We start from the raw sequence: 14,543 nt of genomic DNA on the forward strand, positions 1-14,543 counted from the left end.
CTGCTGTTGGAAGACAGTATTGGATAAGGTGGATATTATTCAATTAATTAATAGGATTAAATTGCATTCATCATAATAATAATTGAACATTTTTTAAGAATACTTCAAAGAATATTTTTTAAAGGAACTTTTGAATATTTAAAAACATGCAGTGTTCTATTAACAGTTCATTCCAAATTCTTTAAATCTCTTTCATCATTTGAATTCTACGTCCCATTTCACATTCTGGAAGTTTGCAGTGAATAGTTCAGTTGATGTTGACTCAAGAGTTAAAAACATTCCCTTTAATAGTTTTTAACACAGTTGGCTTCTTTAGTAAGCAGAATAAAGAAAAAGATATACAGTCAAACCTGTTTTTTATGCGGTCTTTTTTTGTGAAATTTTTTTAATGCGAATTTTTAATTTGTGCGATTTTTTATTTGTGCGGTATAGTTGGCGACTAGTCTCGTGCAATTCGTCATGTCTCATGTTGACTTATTATAGCTAAATAAACTTATTATAGCATAAATGCACTTATTATAGTAATATTATTGCATGAATATGCGAAAAATGAAATAATTTACTTTTTAAGTCAACAAAACATTACCTGGACAAAAATATGTAAAACAGACGATAGACCAGACGATGCAGTCAAGTGCTGACATCTGTTGTCAATAAATTCTATTTCATACGGTTTTGAGTTATTTTCTATGCGAGACTTTTTTTATGTGGTCCCTATTATCCGCATAAAAAAAATATTTTTTTAATTGTGTTGCGAAAACTATTTTTTATAGCCACTCGTGAAGTTTCATGCAATTTTTTTTATGCGTTTTTTTTAATGCGGTCCCTATCCACCGCATAAAAACAGGTTTGACTGTATTTAAAATATTTTAAAAATAAATTATGAAATTTTTTATGAATCATATTAAGGTTTAAATTCATACTCAGAAAATGAAGTTCTGAGAATTTTCTGAAATAATTTTAGATACGTAACTATTGATCAGAACATAAATTTTGCTAATTCCTTTGATGTAATATCAAATTACTGCTACCATCATTAATATTAAGAAACACAAAATTTCTAATAAAGTTTAAGTGAGATCAGAATCAGATAAACATGTTCAGTTTGAGATTTTGATCTGATAAGATGTAAACCATGTTGAATAATTCAATCAGACAGACTATTTGTAAATGCCTTCCAGACCATCTAAGATTCACTTCTCTATATTAATTAAGACACAATCATATTATGATTGTGTTTTAATTAATCCAGTTTTTAATATGATGTCATTCAACATCAAGATGAGCAGTGATATGGTGGGGCTTTAAGCAGATTTCTTCTCTTACATATTCTAAATTTGGATATGGCCTAACAATTTGATAAGTGGTCCAATGAGAACTAGGGGCTTCTGCAACAGTTTGTATTTCATTTATTATTGAACCCAATTGTCGAATTTTTCAAAGAATGATGCATTTATCATGTGGAGACAAAAGTGGAGACTGCCATTACACCCCTTTCTTCCATAATTTTTCGTTTTTTAAATATTTGATAACAAAATCATCAGATTATCTTATTTTCAACACAATTTTTCTGCATGATAAATTGCAAAAATTGAAATTATTTATTGTGACATTGTCAGGCAGCAATTTTTAATCATATATTAATTTCAGTAAATATAACTTTTGGTGCCAAATCTGAAACTATGATTACTTTTTTCTACACTGATGTTATTTTTCACACAACTTTTATCACAGGAAATGCGAGATTTCACGAATATTGTACACAATAGAGTTTGGAGTGATGTATTATCTACTGATCTTGGTTTATGGTGAGGATGAATTGTATATCAGATTTATTGCTCTATATAGCATAACAAGGTAAAAATTTTGAATTGAAATCACATGACTTCTGGTCCAGACTGGAAGTTTGAATGGAGTTAACTGGGGCCTCTGGTCTCTTAAGCTTTCCGCATGAGGTCGATTTTCATCTATCTAACTCCATTCTTGAGATTAACAAAGGACAGATGATGGGATGACAGTGGGAATCGGGCTGCAGTTTGAAAATTGCATTTCAAATTGCAGCCCAATTCCCCCACTGTCATCCCATCATCTGTTCTTTGAGAAAGGGCTGCAATTTGAAATGTAACAGTCACACTTGCATCTTATACATTCGTATGCAGTGATCGCTTTTTTGGATCTGACATATATCATACGTTTGTTGTCAAAAATGCTCTAGAAATATTTATTTTAACCTCTCTGATGTGTTTACTTTTGTTAATGTTTATTTCTCTATTTCTTCGATAGATGGCATTATGTTATAAAAATTATTTTGCCTTTCTTTTTCTTACACACAATGAAATGGTATAATAAGGCAATAGACTATCAATACATCAACTTAAAAGGATGAAAGAATTTACGTCAAGCCAATAGAAGAGGGGTTTTATACCTGAAACACATCTTGGCAATAAATATAAAATATAATATTTAATAAAGTGAATGTATTGATAGTCTATTGTCTTATTATGCCACTTCATTGTGTGTAAAGCTTGGACTCCACATTACCTGAAAACAGAAACTCAGAAACAGAACTGAAACATATAGCGTTTTCATTTCAGTTCTGTTTTCATTTTACCTTGACGCTTACATGGAAATGCGTAAATTGCCATCTGTTGATCAGTTCTGTAATTGTCGTAAAGAGTCAAATATGGACGACGCTACGGATTTTGCCATGCTTTCTCTGCATTTATTAACAATGAAATTGTTAATCTTTGAATTATTTACATTTTTTGTCATACAGACATCTGTATTTTCTAACTTCTTCGATGAATAATTCCAAATTATTTGTTTCCTCGTTCGTTTCGCTACACTTTCCGCCATTACGACAATCAAATACACAGGACTACGCGTCACAAATCCTTGTGTTTTTATTGGCTGCAGCACGACAGAAGTGTGGAACAAAAACAGAAAAGTTAAATAACTTTTAACTCTGTTTTCAGTCTTGTTTCTGCCCAACTGAACGTTCCAAAACTGAAAGTTTCGTCAGTTTGGCTTTCAGTTTTACAATTACGTCGCAGATTCCGGTAATGTGGAGTCCAGGCTTAAGAGAAAGTAACAAGGAAAAGGAATGGTTTCATTATAAGAAAATTATTTTTCCATTTTTGGCAAGAAAATGTAATTTATTTTCAGAATTTGGCAGCATTTGTGTAAATTATTTTTGGGAGTTTTTTCAAATAAATAATCAAAATTGTTTTATTTATTATTAATATTAATAACTATTAAGTAAATAATTAATAAATTATTCTATTTTTAGGAACTAATTTTTTGCATATTCATGAATATTAATTATATATGAAATAGCAATGAAAAAAAATTGGCATTTTTTGAATGGTCATCTGAAATAAATTAGCCTGAGAAGGGGCAAAACTCTCAGCAAAGTTGTTACATTCAGTTTATTTATAGTTTTTATCTTTTTGCAAAGAAGGCAAAGGCAATTATAGCAGCAATTATTGACAATAAAAAGCATTGATCAAATGAAAGTTGTTGTAAAACTTAATTTACCAATAATCGATTAGTTGAAATCTATATAAATTTTTTAATCAGATTTTACGTTTTCTGTTAACTGTCTTTTTCTAAGTGACTGTAATATTTATCAGCTATACTGAATTTAATTCATGCATTTAAAATATTGATATGTAATAAAAGTAAAATTATGAAGTATGAAATGAAATTTAATATGATGTAATTTAAAGTGCAAATTAAATAAATTTGAAGACAATTATTGTGAGATCATCACAATGCCGGGCTGCAATTTTTTTATCATAGTGTAATTTTTAAAATTAAATTACAGTAGTGTGTCTTTAATCCAAACCCCGGTATCCGAACGATTTTCAGTTGGATTGTGTCGTGCTGAATCGAACGTTTTTGATACTAGATTTACTTCTAAAGTATAATTTTCATGTTTTTATATTCTTCAACATATTTATTTTGTTTGTACAAAATAAAGAAATAATTTTTAACGATATAATAGCCTCGATTATTATTATAAAAATTTTCATCAGGCTTAAAATAGACGAAAATTCAACACGAAGCGACACGTAATGGAGAAAAATTTGAACATTGTACTGGTTAATATATTTTTTCCTACATAATCAGTTATCCAAACAAATCACTAATCCGAACAACTTCAGTCCCCAATTGATTCGGATTAACGACTCTCTACTGTATTTCCAATCCAGAACAGAAGTCTGTGTATAGTTAATCGAGCATCTGGGTCCCTAAGCTTTTCATGTCTGGTCTTGATTTTTATCTATCTAACTGTTTTCAAGATTAAAGAAGACCAAACAGACAGATGATAGTCAGAATCTACATGTGTGTAGTTTGAAAATTGCAGCCCAAGTAGTGTCTAGATCAGTGATGGTGAACTTGCGACACACACAAGCATTTCAAGGTACCCATATTGAATATTTAGAAAGTTCAGGTTTATAAACTATAAAAAATATTTGATAGATTTCAAAATTTTATATACAGTATGCAGAATGAACGCAGGGTCCTAAAGCTGCTGTGAAGTCTTAAGTCATTGTGGACCTCAGATAGGAAAATTGTCATCAAATAAACAACAGATGATTTCCCATTAAATGAAATATTTGTTTCCATTATAATCATGTTGCTTGTTATGTTTGATAACTCATATTAAATATTTGACCTGCAATTTATAGCAGCAGTCAGTAACTGATTCTGTGGACCACTGGTGATCCGTAAGAAAATTTTGCTGGTTTGTGGAGAAATTTGGACATTGATCAACTCAAGGTTACGCAAAGTATTACGAAAGAAATGCAAAATGTTTTTTCTCACCCATTGGGGTTTTTTTTATTGAGATCTAAAACCAAACATGAAAGGACTTATCAATTGAACAAGCAACAACAAACTTCATACTAATTTGTTATAATTAAACAAGTGAATTTCATATTAATAAAGTAAAAATGGAACTTTTATGATCATTATTCTATAGATGTTCGTATCATTTAAAAAAAACTCATGATAGTGGTCTGCAGAATTCAAAATTGTGAGTTTTGTGGTCTGTGAGGTCAGATAGGTTGGCAGCCACTGATTTAGAGTTAATAAATTTTGAATTCAATTTTGACTTACCTTCGGGAAAAGGTTTGCCATTGCTGGACTAGATAATGATAGAAATAATCTGTCATCTGAATGATTGAGAGCACTATTCGGTTCTTCATCCATCAAATTTTGAAGACATTTTAATTTTTTTTTATTACTAAAATGGACTAGTTTCAATGTCAGCTGTAAGTTTATAAAAATGAAAACAAATGAAATGTAATCTTGTATACAGTGATGAAACATTACAATAATCTTTCACCAGTGATAATATTAAATGAAACATTTGAATTTTTTAAAGGAAATAAGTGCATTTGCGAGCTTTGCATGTCAGGATTCTAGATATATTTCTGAATCCATTACAGTTAATGTATTAAACTAATTTAGATTCCAAAGAAACTGAGATTATCATCAGTGCCTAAGGATGTTGTCTAATGACAATTTTGCTATTGGATAATCTTGAGATGTTGATGATAATGAAGATAAGTCAAACCTTCGGGCATAACTTCAAGCGTAAAGATGGTGATTAATCATTAGGAAATCAATGCTGGCATAAAATTGGCCAATTTATGTTTTCAAGAGATTAATCAAAGAAGAGAAAGATGCCAATGGATTGAACATAGTTGTTGTTGTTTCCTGAAGACACTTTACAGGGAAGCAAGTTTTAAAGCATAGAATCTCCTTCAGTGATGATATGTTTCTATTCAAACAACTGGTGGCAATTACTGTAGCTAATGTATATGAACAGTGTAAATTGTCATGAATTAAAGGATTACATGTTCAATGATATCTATATTTAGAAGATAAAAAAAATATACTTTTTTTTTGTTTTTAGGGTAAATGAACACACATGTAAACGGAACTAAAAGCATGTTATTTTGTTTCTGCTAATTGATTTTATGCATACATATTCCTATCCTTAATCCTGGACCTAGAACACAATATGTCTGAACACGGATTCCATGTTAAATTTTGTTTTTATAAAAATAAAAGATAAAGTAGCAAAGAATGTCTTAATGTCTTAACAAGCTTACTTGATAAATTCATTCAAAGTATAGCTAAGAGAATTCTTTTCAGTGATTGAAACAAGTAGTCTGCTATAATTATCATTTTTTTGTTTTTTGAATGGCTTACAGGTTAGTAAATAGATGAAAAACATTTAAAAAATATTATAGTTTGCTGCTGATTATTACTCATGAACTGTTCATAGATATGAAAATAGAGGAGTTGTTATTAAATCATGATTTCTGCATGTTTTTAATATGTGAAAATAAAATGTATTAATAGTAATCATAATACAGTAGAGCGTCGTTAATTGGAACATCGGTAACTGAAATGGCCGGAAATTGGAACGATTTTCAGTCGGACTGTGTCGTGCTGAATCGAACGTTTTTGATACTAAACGTTTTTGAAAAACTTGATGCACTACTTGGTAATTACGTCTAGCATTGAAAGGTTCTTACTCTTAAGAATGCACCCTCGCAAATAAATATCTGAATTATATTTTGATGAATCGATGCCATAAGCTTTTTTCTTTATACTTTTATATATAAATACAGGTACTCCTCACTTTACAACCGAGTTCCGTTCTGACGACTATGTCGTTAAGTGAATTGGTCAATAAGCAAGGAGTTGCACTGGGAATATAGGATCGTTATAAAATTATACAAATTACGCAACAAACTTCAAATTTATTCATAAAAAGACTATTATAGTACGCTATTAGCCTATTATAGTACTATAAGATAATTATAGTAGGCTTAGTGTGCATGTCACCATTCGCCACTGATCGACACTCAAGCTGAGAAAGGGGATTCCCCGAATTTCAGGTCGTAAGTGCGAGTGGTCGTAAAGTGAGGAGTACCTGTAGTTTACAGTTAATTAAAATACAATGCTAGATATTTAAAAAAAACATTAAAAAATTGTGGTTGGAATGTTATGAATTAAAAATAATAATTAAAATTTTTAATTTCAGGAATTATTTAAAGCTTTGGGGTATAAGTTATTAATGAAATACCTGTATAAAATGTCACCGTTTAAAATGGAACCTACCATATTACCAAAAACAATGCATCTTTCAAGCTCACCAGTAGTAAGTAAAAAATTATTTGTATTTGCAGTAGCGATACATTTTATATAATAAAATCTCTATGCTCGGTATTAAATGATAATCAACAATTTGCAAAGACTTATTTTTAAGTTGTTTATGCCGGTTTTAGTTTTCAGATAATATGAACTGAAAATTTCTGTTAATTAGGTTTAATGAAACAGTGTTAACGTATTAACTAACATTTAGTTAAATTTTTACTTTTCTGGTTCTGTTATATATGACAGAGGGAAAGTATAGTAATCAGTTAAAAAAAAAGATCCTCCAAGATTTTTACATTGTTGGACTCAACCATAAAATGTCAAGGAATACAAAAAAATTTGGGAGTCTTTCCTGTATGTATGGGTATTAATGTGTATGTAGGGGGGCATGATTTTGTTCACTCTTTAAAGCTTAACTCCCATGCTTTTAGTTGAAAATTTCTGAAATTTTATAGGCAGGTTTGTGATATTGTAATAATAAAAAATATAAAAGTTTTTTAATAAAATATCATAACAGATGGTACCACCGAAATTTTAAATTCTGTTTGGAAAGTTAAGCAACTCGTTGCTGGATTTTTTAGTGATTTTTGTGTTCTCCATTTGATTTTACTTTTCTGGCTGTTGTAGAATGTAACATAGGGAGAGAGAGTATGGTGATAAGTCATATTTTGACTCCCCCTGGGGTTTTGCATTTCTTGATGTTTTGATGCTTAACAAGAACAAAAATGTAAATTGCTTAAATTGTTTGGTGATGTTGGTCTTTATTTTGCATCATATCTCAGGACTGGATGAACCAAGACTTTGAAACTTGGTGGGATTATTTGTATATATAGGGACATTGATGGTAAAGGTCAAAGGGGTGGGGAGATAGAGGGATGTTGTGTGTCATATCTGAAATGTGTTGGACATAATGAAAATTTTACTTGTTATTGGCATTTAAAATTTTTTTAGAAAATTATTTCTTCCTTGAAAATTAAGCCTTTTCCTTTTTTGTAAACCTAATAATTAATAATAATAATAAAATTTTTTTAATAAACTCTAACAGATAAGACCACATACAATTTTAATTTTGTTCAAATGCATCTTAGTATTTTTTTCAGCTTAAATATACTTTTAAACAGAGAAAGTTCTCATAATTCAACAAAAATATTTTAAGCTTCTGTTGTTTAAATTTTATATCCTAATCATAATTGTAAATGATTGTACTTCCTAATGCTCCCTTAACCTCCTGTATTAGTACCAAGAAAGTCCTTGCCAGCCTTTTTTTTTCTCCATATTGTAAAATTGGGATTATAAAATATCAAAAACAAATTAGAAATTTTCAGTATAAATGGAAGTAAAATGTGGATTGACAAGTAAATGCCTAGAGAATATTACTGCAAATTAAATTGATTGTAAAAATTTTTTTTGAAATCAATTATTTATATAAACTGTACATCTAACGATAATTCATATTGCGTTATTAAGATATGGAATAAGTGACACGTATACAGGTAGCCCTCGGTTTATGCCGCAGTTCCGTTCCTACAAAAGTCGGTGCAAATCGAATTGGCATAAAATGAACCCACATTTACAGTGAGGTATAGGGTTAGGTTCTACATAAATGAAAAACAAGCTCCAACAGCTCGCCCAGTGGTCTAGGGTGTCCAGTGCATTTTGCGCGTACTTAGTCATGCTAGCCTGAGAAGTACACGTTGCAATGATGTAGATATCGTCAGCCTATACTAAAGTTGTGACCGAGGGCGGGAGGGCTTCTCACAGGTCTGCCATGTAACACGTGAAAAGCAGGGGTGCAAGGACACTCCCTTGCAGGACACCCTGGTTGAACTCATAGAGGGTGGAGAACACCCCTCTCCAGCGGATACGAAATACGCATCTCAAGAGAAATGAGGAGAGCCAACAACACGTGTGGTTTCTGATCCCCAAGGTTGACAGTTTTGCCAGAAGTCCTTCTTGGCAGACTGAGTCATACACTCCTTCGAGATCCAATGCCACCACGTATGTCCATTTATGTTGGCCTCTAGCCACTGCGACGTGGTGATGTAAAACCACCAGGGCTTCCCCGTCCCTGTAAGGGAGGAACCTGAAGTGGTGGCAGTGGAAAGGGTTCTCCCGGACCAGCTGAAGTTGGATGCAATGTTGGACCATCCTCTCGAATGTTTTTGCTACCTGTGAAGTGAGTGATATCGGCCTGTATTAGCTTGCCGACATGGGCGGACGTCCGGGCTTTGCTATCAGGACTATTATCGCCGTTTTCCATTCTGGGGGGCAGTCCCCTGTTGTCCAGATGTCGTTGAATCTATCGAGAAGAGCCCTTAGGCCCTCTGGTGGAAGGCCCCTCAAGGCTTGCGCTGCTATTTGGTCCAGGCCTGGTGTTGTGGGTTGCAACCGGCGGATTGCCTGTATCAGTTCTGGCATCATGAAAGGCTGCTCGTCTCATCTATTCTGTGATCATTGGGGCTCCAGGAGGGGTGCAAAACATCCCTGCACACGGGGGTGACCGAAAAATCTCGCCAATTCATCCTCCTGTTGACTCAGTGTGATGACTGTTGGAGTTAGCAGGATAGTGATGATCCTCTGCATTCCCCAATGGGGAGCGCAAGCGCTGGAAAATCCTGTAGATTGTTGCTGTTGTGAGCAATCTGGTGCAAATGCTGTTCCATCAATCACGCCGGGACTGCCGAACCCGTCGGCGGAGCTCCACTCTCATCTTCTTGTATGTAGTCCACCATGTGAGCGACGCATACTTCTGGGCCAGATTAAAGGCCCTCCTCTTCTTCGCCTGTATGCGCCTACAAAGAGGGGTCTACTGTGGCGGGAGCCCCTGAGGTGGTGTGAGGTAGCTCTCTGTCACTTCCGTAATTGTTTGTGCGACGCTTCCCAGCAAATCATTGTACGTACGGGGTGGAGGGTTGAGGTGCTCCTCTAGGTGGTTGGTGTACCGGGTCCAATCCATTCTCCACCGGATACGGATAGTTGTGCGCCGCAAAGGTGTGCCTGGCATAGTTACAGTCGTCTCTACTGGGGCATGGTCGCTGCCCAAATTGTCTCTGCACATACCCCACGTCATTGATCCCAGAAGATCAGTCGAGCAGAAGGTTATATTATCGCTGTTTCCCCACCGTGGTAGAAGTGCATTGGTTCCCTGATATTAAGGCAACCATAGTCTGCCGTCGTGAGCCATGTGAAGAGAGTTCTGCCTGCGCTGTTCAGCTGCATGCACCCCTTTGTCCCAATGGGGATGGTGCACGTTCCAGTCACTCTCCATCAGTCGTTGCCTGTGGTCACAAACGTGACCACCTCTAAATTTTCCTCAGTGAGCTGGCCGTGTGGTGCATAGATATTGACAATCGAGATGGGCCGTCCTGTGGCAAAGACTAGTGACTCTTGATATTTTAGATCGCCTGCTGTGATTTCGTGACTCAAATGTCGAGCCGGCCACCGCTGGGAAATCACTGTGAGGAGTCCTCCTCTTTGGCTGGAGGGTCAATCCGATTGAAAGATTGTAAACCCCAGTAGCCTAAATGTTGTGTTAGGCCTCAGCCACGTTTCCTGTAGCATTATGATGTCAGCCTCATTATACCAGTCTGCTGTTAGGATCATCTCTCTCTCTTGGCCCTTACTCCCCTCACGTTCCAGTGGATTATGCGTAAAGCCTGTTGGTTCTGTAGCCACCTAGACATGATGATGGTGGGCAGAGGTTGTGCGTCCATGGGTCTTGATCCTTTCTGCTGGCGTTAAGGTCGGGTTCCTCCAGGGGCTGTTCATTCGATAAGCTCGGGCTGCTCGGGTCCTCGTCCCCTGTTGGGAGATCGTCTGTATCTGTATAACTCGTTGCTGTGTGCTGCCGTTGAGTACGCCCTCTCATCTTTTTTACTTGTGGTAATGCCACCTGTGTCTCCGCTTTCCTGGATAGGTGTTTCCCAGCTGTTGGCGTTGCCGCTATCTGTGGTTGCTCCTGGGTTCGGTCTGCGGTGTGTGGGTCCAGTTTTCCGGACTAATCGCCTGTCGTATTGCACGCAGTTCCTCCCTTAGGGCTGCTACCGCTGTTTCAAGAGTTGTTAGACATGTCAGTATTTCTGTCTGCTGCCTCCTTTTTGTGTCATTCCAACCCTCTGGCTCCCACTCTACCCGCTGGGAGGTCCTGGGCCGTACTTGTGCCGGCGATGGTTTTGTAATAGCCACCGCTTGCTCATACGTTTTGCTGTCCTCCCGTTGCAACTTCTTGGCTTTCGTGTAGAAGCATCTCTTCTGGATGTTTAGTTTGAGGATGTTAGCTTTGCGCTGGTACAGTGGGCATTGTGGGGAGGTTACGCTGTGGGTGTTTCCCGCAGCAGATACAGTTGTTGGTGATCTTGGTGCATAGGGCCAGGTCGTGGTCCTCACCGCAACAATGACATCGTCGCCGTCCTTGGCAGGTCTTCTTTGAGTGCCCAAAAGCGAAGCACCAGGTGCACTGTCTTGGCCGTGGTACGTAGCGCTCACATGAGAAACATTGGTTGTATAGTTTTACAGAATTGATGGGAGTAGCCCGGCCTACCAAAAAATATATGGTAAGGCTCGGGTGGCGAACGTTGTTGTGGACTCGCATGAACAGACGGACCTCAATAATTGGGTGGCCGGCCTCCATTAGCACTTCTTGAACTAATATGGAGGGGTCTACCCCTCGTAGTAGGTACTCAGTTTGGGCACTGTCTGGGGCAAGACGACCCCTGACCGGGGTTCCTGCTAACTTGGTTAGTTGGAGAGCTCTCTCAATAGTCCGAGGGTCCCATTACTTTAGTATCAGAAAGCCGCCCCTAGCATACTAAATGTCTGTTAAGGTCGCTGGTTGGGGAAAGTGCGGTTTAAGTGCTTTGTATAATTCTGCCAGACAGAGGCGGTGTAGCGGTCCGCTCCCCTCTAAAAAGACAGTATACACATGGTCTGATGGAAAATCCGAGCTCATCAGTTGGAATTTGTTCAGTTCCGCAAATTGGGAATATATCTGAAAATGTTCTACGTCGCTGCGGGCCACCGTCTCCGACGGTGCCAGCGCCTCCCCAGATTCAAGTCTACCTCCATCCTGGAGTAGAACAGCACTTAAAATAAATTCTACCTGCTCTGAAGCTCAGTTAAGCAAGATGTATTAAGTGAAATAATAAAGAAGCTGCTAAACTAAACGTCGTCCACACTCTTGTTGAGTAAAGTGCACTCGCAAGAAAAGTCACCTGTACTCGTCGTACTCTCTCACAATCCTCTTGTCTGACAGTCTTCTCTTGTTTACATTCAGGTTCTACGTTTTGTTTACAAGCAAAACGTTATGTTCCTGTTGAATGGCACACTCGCAGTCACCTCCCATCTGTCAAACTTTCCATAGTTGAAATGATACACTAACCTGACATAGAGCTACAGACGAGCAGAGATGCTAATTGGTCAATCGCCGGCTGCCATAGCGCATATATAAGGTCAGTTTGGGTGGGAAAGTTAAAGTTGGTTTTGTTTCACTAATGATAGTTTATGATCACCAGAAGTTCTACTGCATCGTATGGTGTTTTCCTGAACAAACTGATATGGGATACAAACTATTCACATTCATTGGCGCTCTGGATTAGGACACCATTTATTGGACTATTAGGTTTAATAACTTTACTCGTGGGTACCTAAATGTTTAGTATTTTAATATTAATTTAATGCAAATGTATACATACTCAATAATAATAAACAGAGAAAATAAGTTATTCAATAAAAATCTTTGTTTTGATGAATATACAGTACAATGTCGCGGCTCAGTATATGCATCAACACAAACGAAAATCAGTCTAGCATAAGGAAATCGGGGAACTACACCGCGAAATGGCAAATTGCACAGTGGCGTTATTGTGAATTGGTGTAAATTGAGCCAGCATAAACCGAGGGCTACCAGTATAGATTTAAGTCATTTCATATTTAAATTCATATAGATCCATTTATATCCATATACATGGTATGATCTAAAAGTTTGGGGACTACAGTAATCTATGACAACAAAAACATGTATTTGAAATTACAGCATGTTCAGGTTGGTTTCGCCCATGTCATGTGATTAAACTGTGAGTGCTGCTGTTTTCTTCCGGAGATAGTTACCTTTGTTCTGCAGTGTAATAAAAGTAAAGTTTCAAGAACAGCGCTGCAACATTAAATTTTGTCAGCGTTTAGGTAAAACATACAGAGACTAAAATTGCTAAGAAAGGTGTACAGTGATTCTACCATGACGAAATCAAAGGTGTATGAATGGCATCAGCATTTTAAAGAGAGCCAAGAATCCATCACAGACAATGAACGCTTTGGCCGACCTTTGACTTTACGGAATGAGGAAAATGTTGAGTTGGTCTCTCAATGTGTTCACAAAGATTGTTGCCAAACCCTTGAAAAAATTGCTGTGGCTACTCACTTATCAAAGGCTAGTTGCCAGCGTATTTTAATGGAAGATCTTAACATGCACAGTGTGTCTCAGCACATTGTCCTTCAGCTTTTGACTTCTGGACAAAAGGAAGAACGAATGAGAATATTGGGTGATTTAATCAACAAAGCTGATAAGGATCCAGCTTTTTTTACTCACATCATAACAGGTGATGAAATGTGGTGTTATTTATTTGATATCCAATCAAAACGTTTCTCTTCAACATGGAAATCACTCTCCTCACCGCGATCAAAGAAATTCTGGCAGGATCGGAGCAAAGGGAAAGTTATGATGGAGGTATTTATTGATTCTCAAGGAATTGTTCATTCAGAAGTTATTCCCGAAGGCAGAACAGTAAACAAGGAGCATTATCGAGACATTTTAAGTCATTTGAGGGAATCCATTCTCCATAAACGGCTGTTTATGGCAAATGGATTCTGGAGATCTGGTGAAGTGGAGACTAGTACCTTCTGCATGACAATGCACCTGCACATTGGTCCCAAATGGGCACACAGTTTCTCGCCAAAACTCAAATTAATGTGCTTCCACACCCCGCCTATTCATCGGACTTAGCTCCGTGTGATTTTTATTCGTTTCCATCAATGAAAAAGCATTTGCAGGGATGTCGTTTTGTGTCATCAGATGAGGTGAGAGCCACATTGCAGGAGGCTTTATGGGGGGTTTCAAAAAATGGCTTCCAGCAGTGCTTCCAGAAGTTATACGAGCGTTGGCAAAAGTGTATCGCCCAAGGTGATTACTTTGAAGATGGTTGTGCATTGGCAATATAAACTTTTTAAGGTAAGGAATTTTATGCCAAGTCCCCGAACTTTTCAATCGTACTATGTAGATGATGATAGAAATTATACACAAGACAAAACACTCACTTGACATGTAGTAAATAACCGTTACAATCATATACAGTCAAACCTGTTTTTATGCGCTC

General features: G+C 36.5%; 1 protein-coding gene across 3 annotated transcripts in view; it reads left to right on the forward strand.

The window, feature by feature from the left end:
* The window catches only part of Dp (transcription factor Dp), a 33,383-nt gene that overhangs the window by 11,799 nt on the left and 7,041 nt on the right, over positions 1–14,543 (forward strand). For all 3 annotated transcript variants that reach the window (XM_067272393.1, XM_067272386.1, XM_067272402.1), the window contains exon 2: positions 7,067–7,183. In XM_067272393.1, the coding sequence (XP_067128494.1) occupies positions 7,100–7,183 (84 nt within the window). In that variant the 5' untranslated portion in view covers positions 7,067–7,099. The remainder of the gene's footprint in view (positions 1–7,066; positions 7,184–14,543) is intronic.

Source organism: Centruroides vittatus, unplaced genomic scaffold, assembly GCF_030686945.1.
Source record: "Centruroides vittatus isolate TY-2023 unplaced genomic scaffold, ASM3068694v2 contig_1112, whole genome shotgun sequence".
Lineage (NCBI taxonomy): Eukaryota > Metazoa > Arthropoda > Arachnida > Scorpiones > Buthidae > Centruroides > Centruroides vittatus.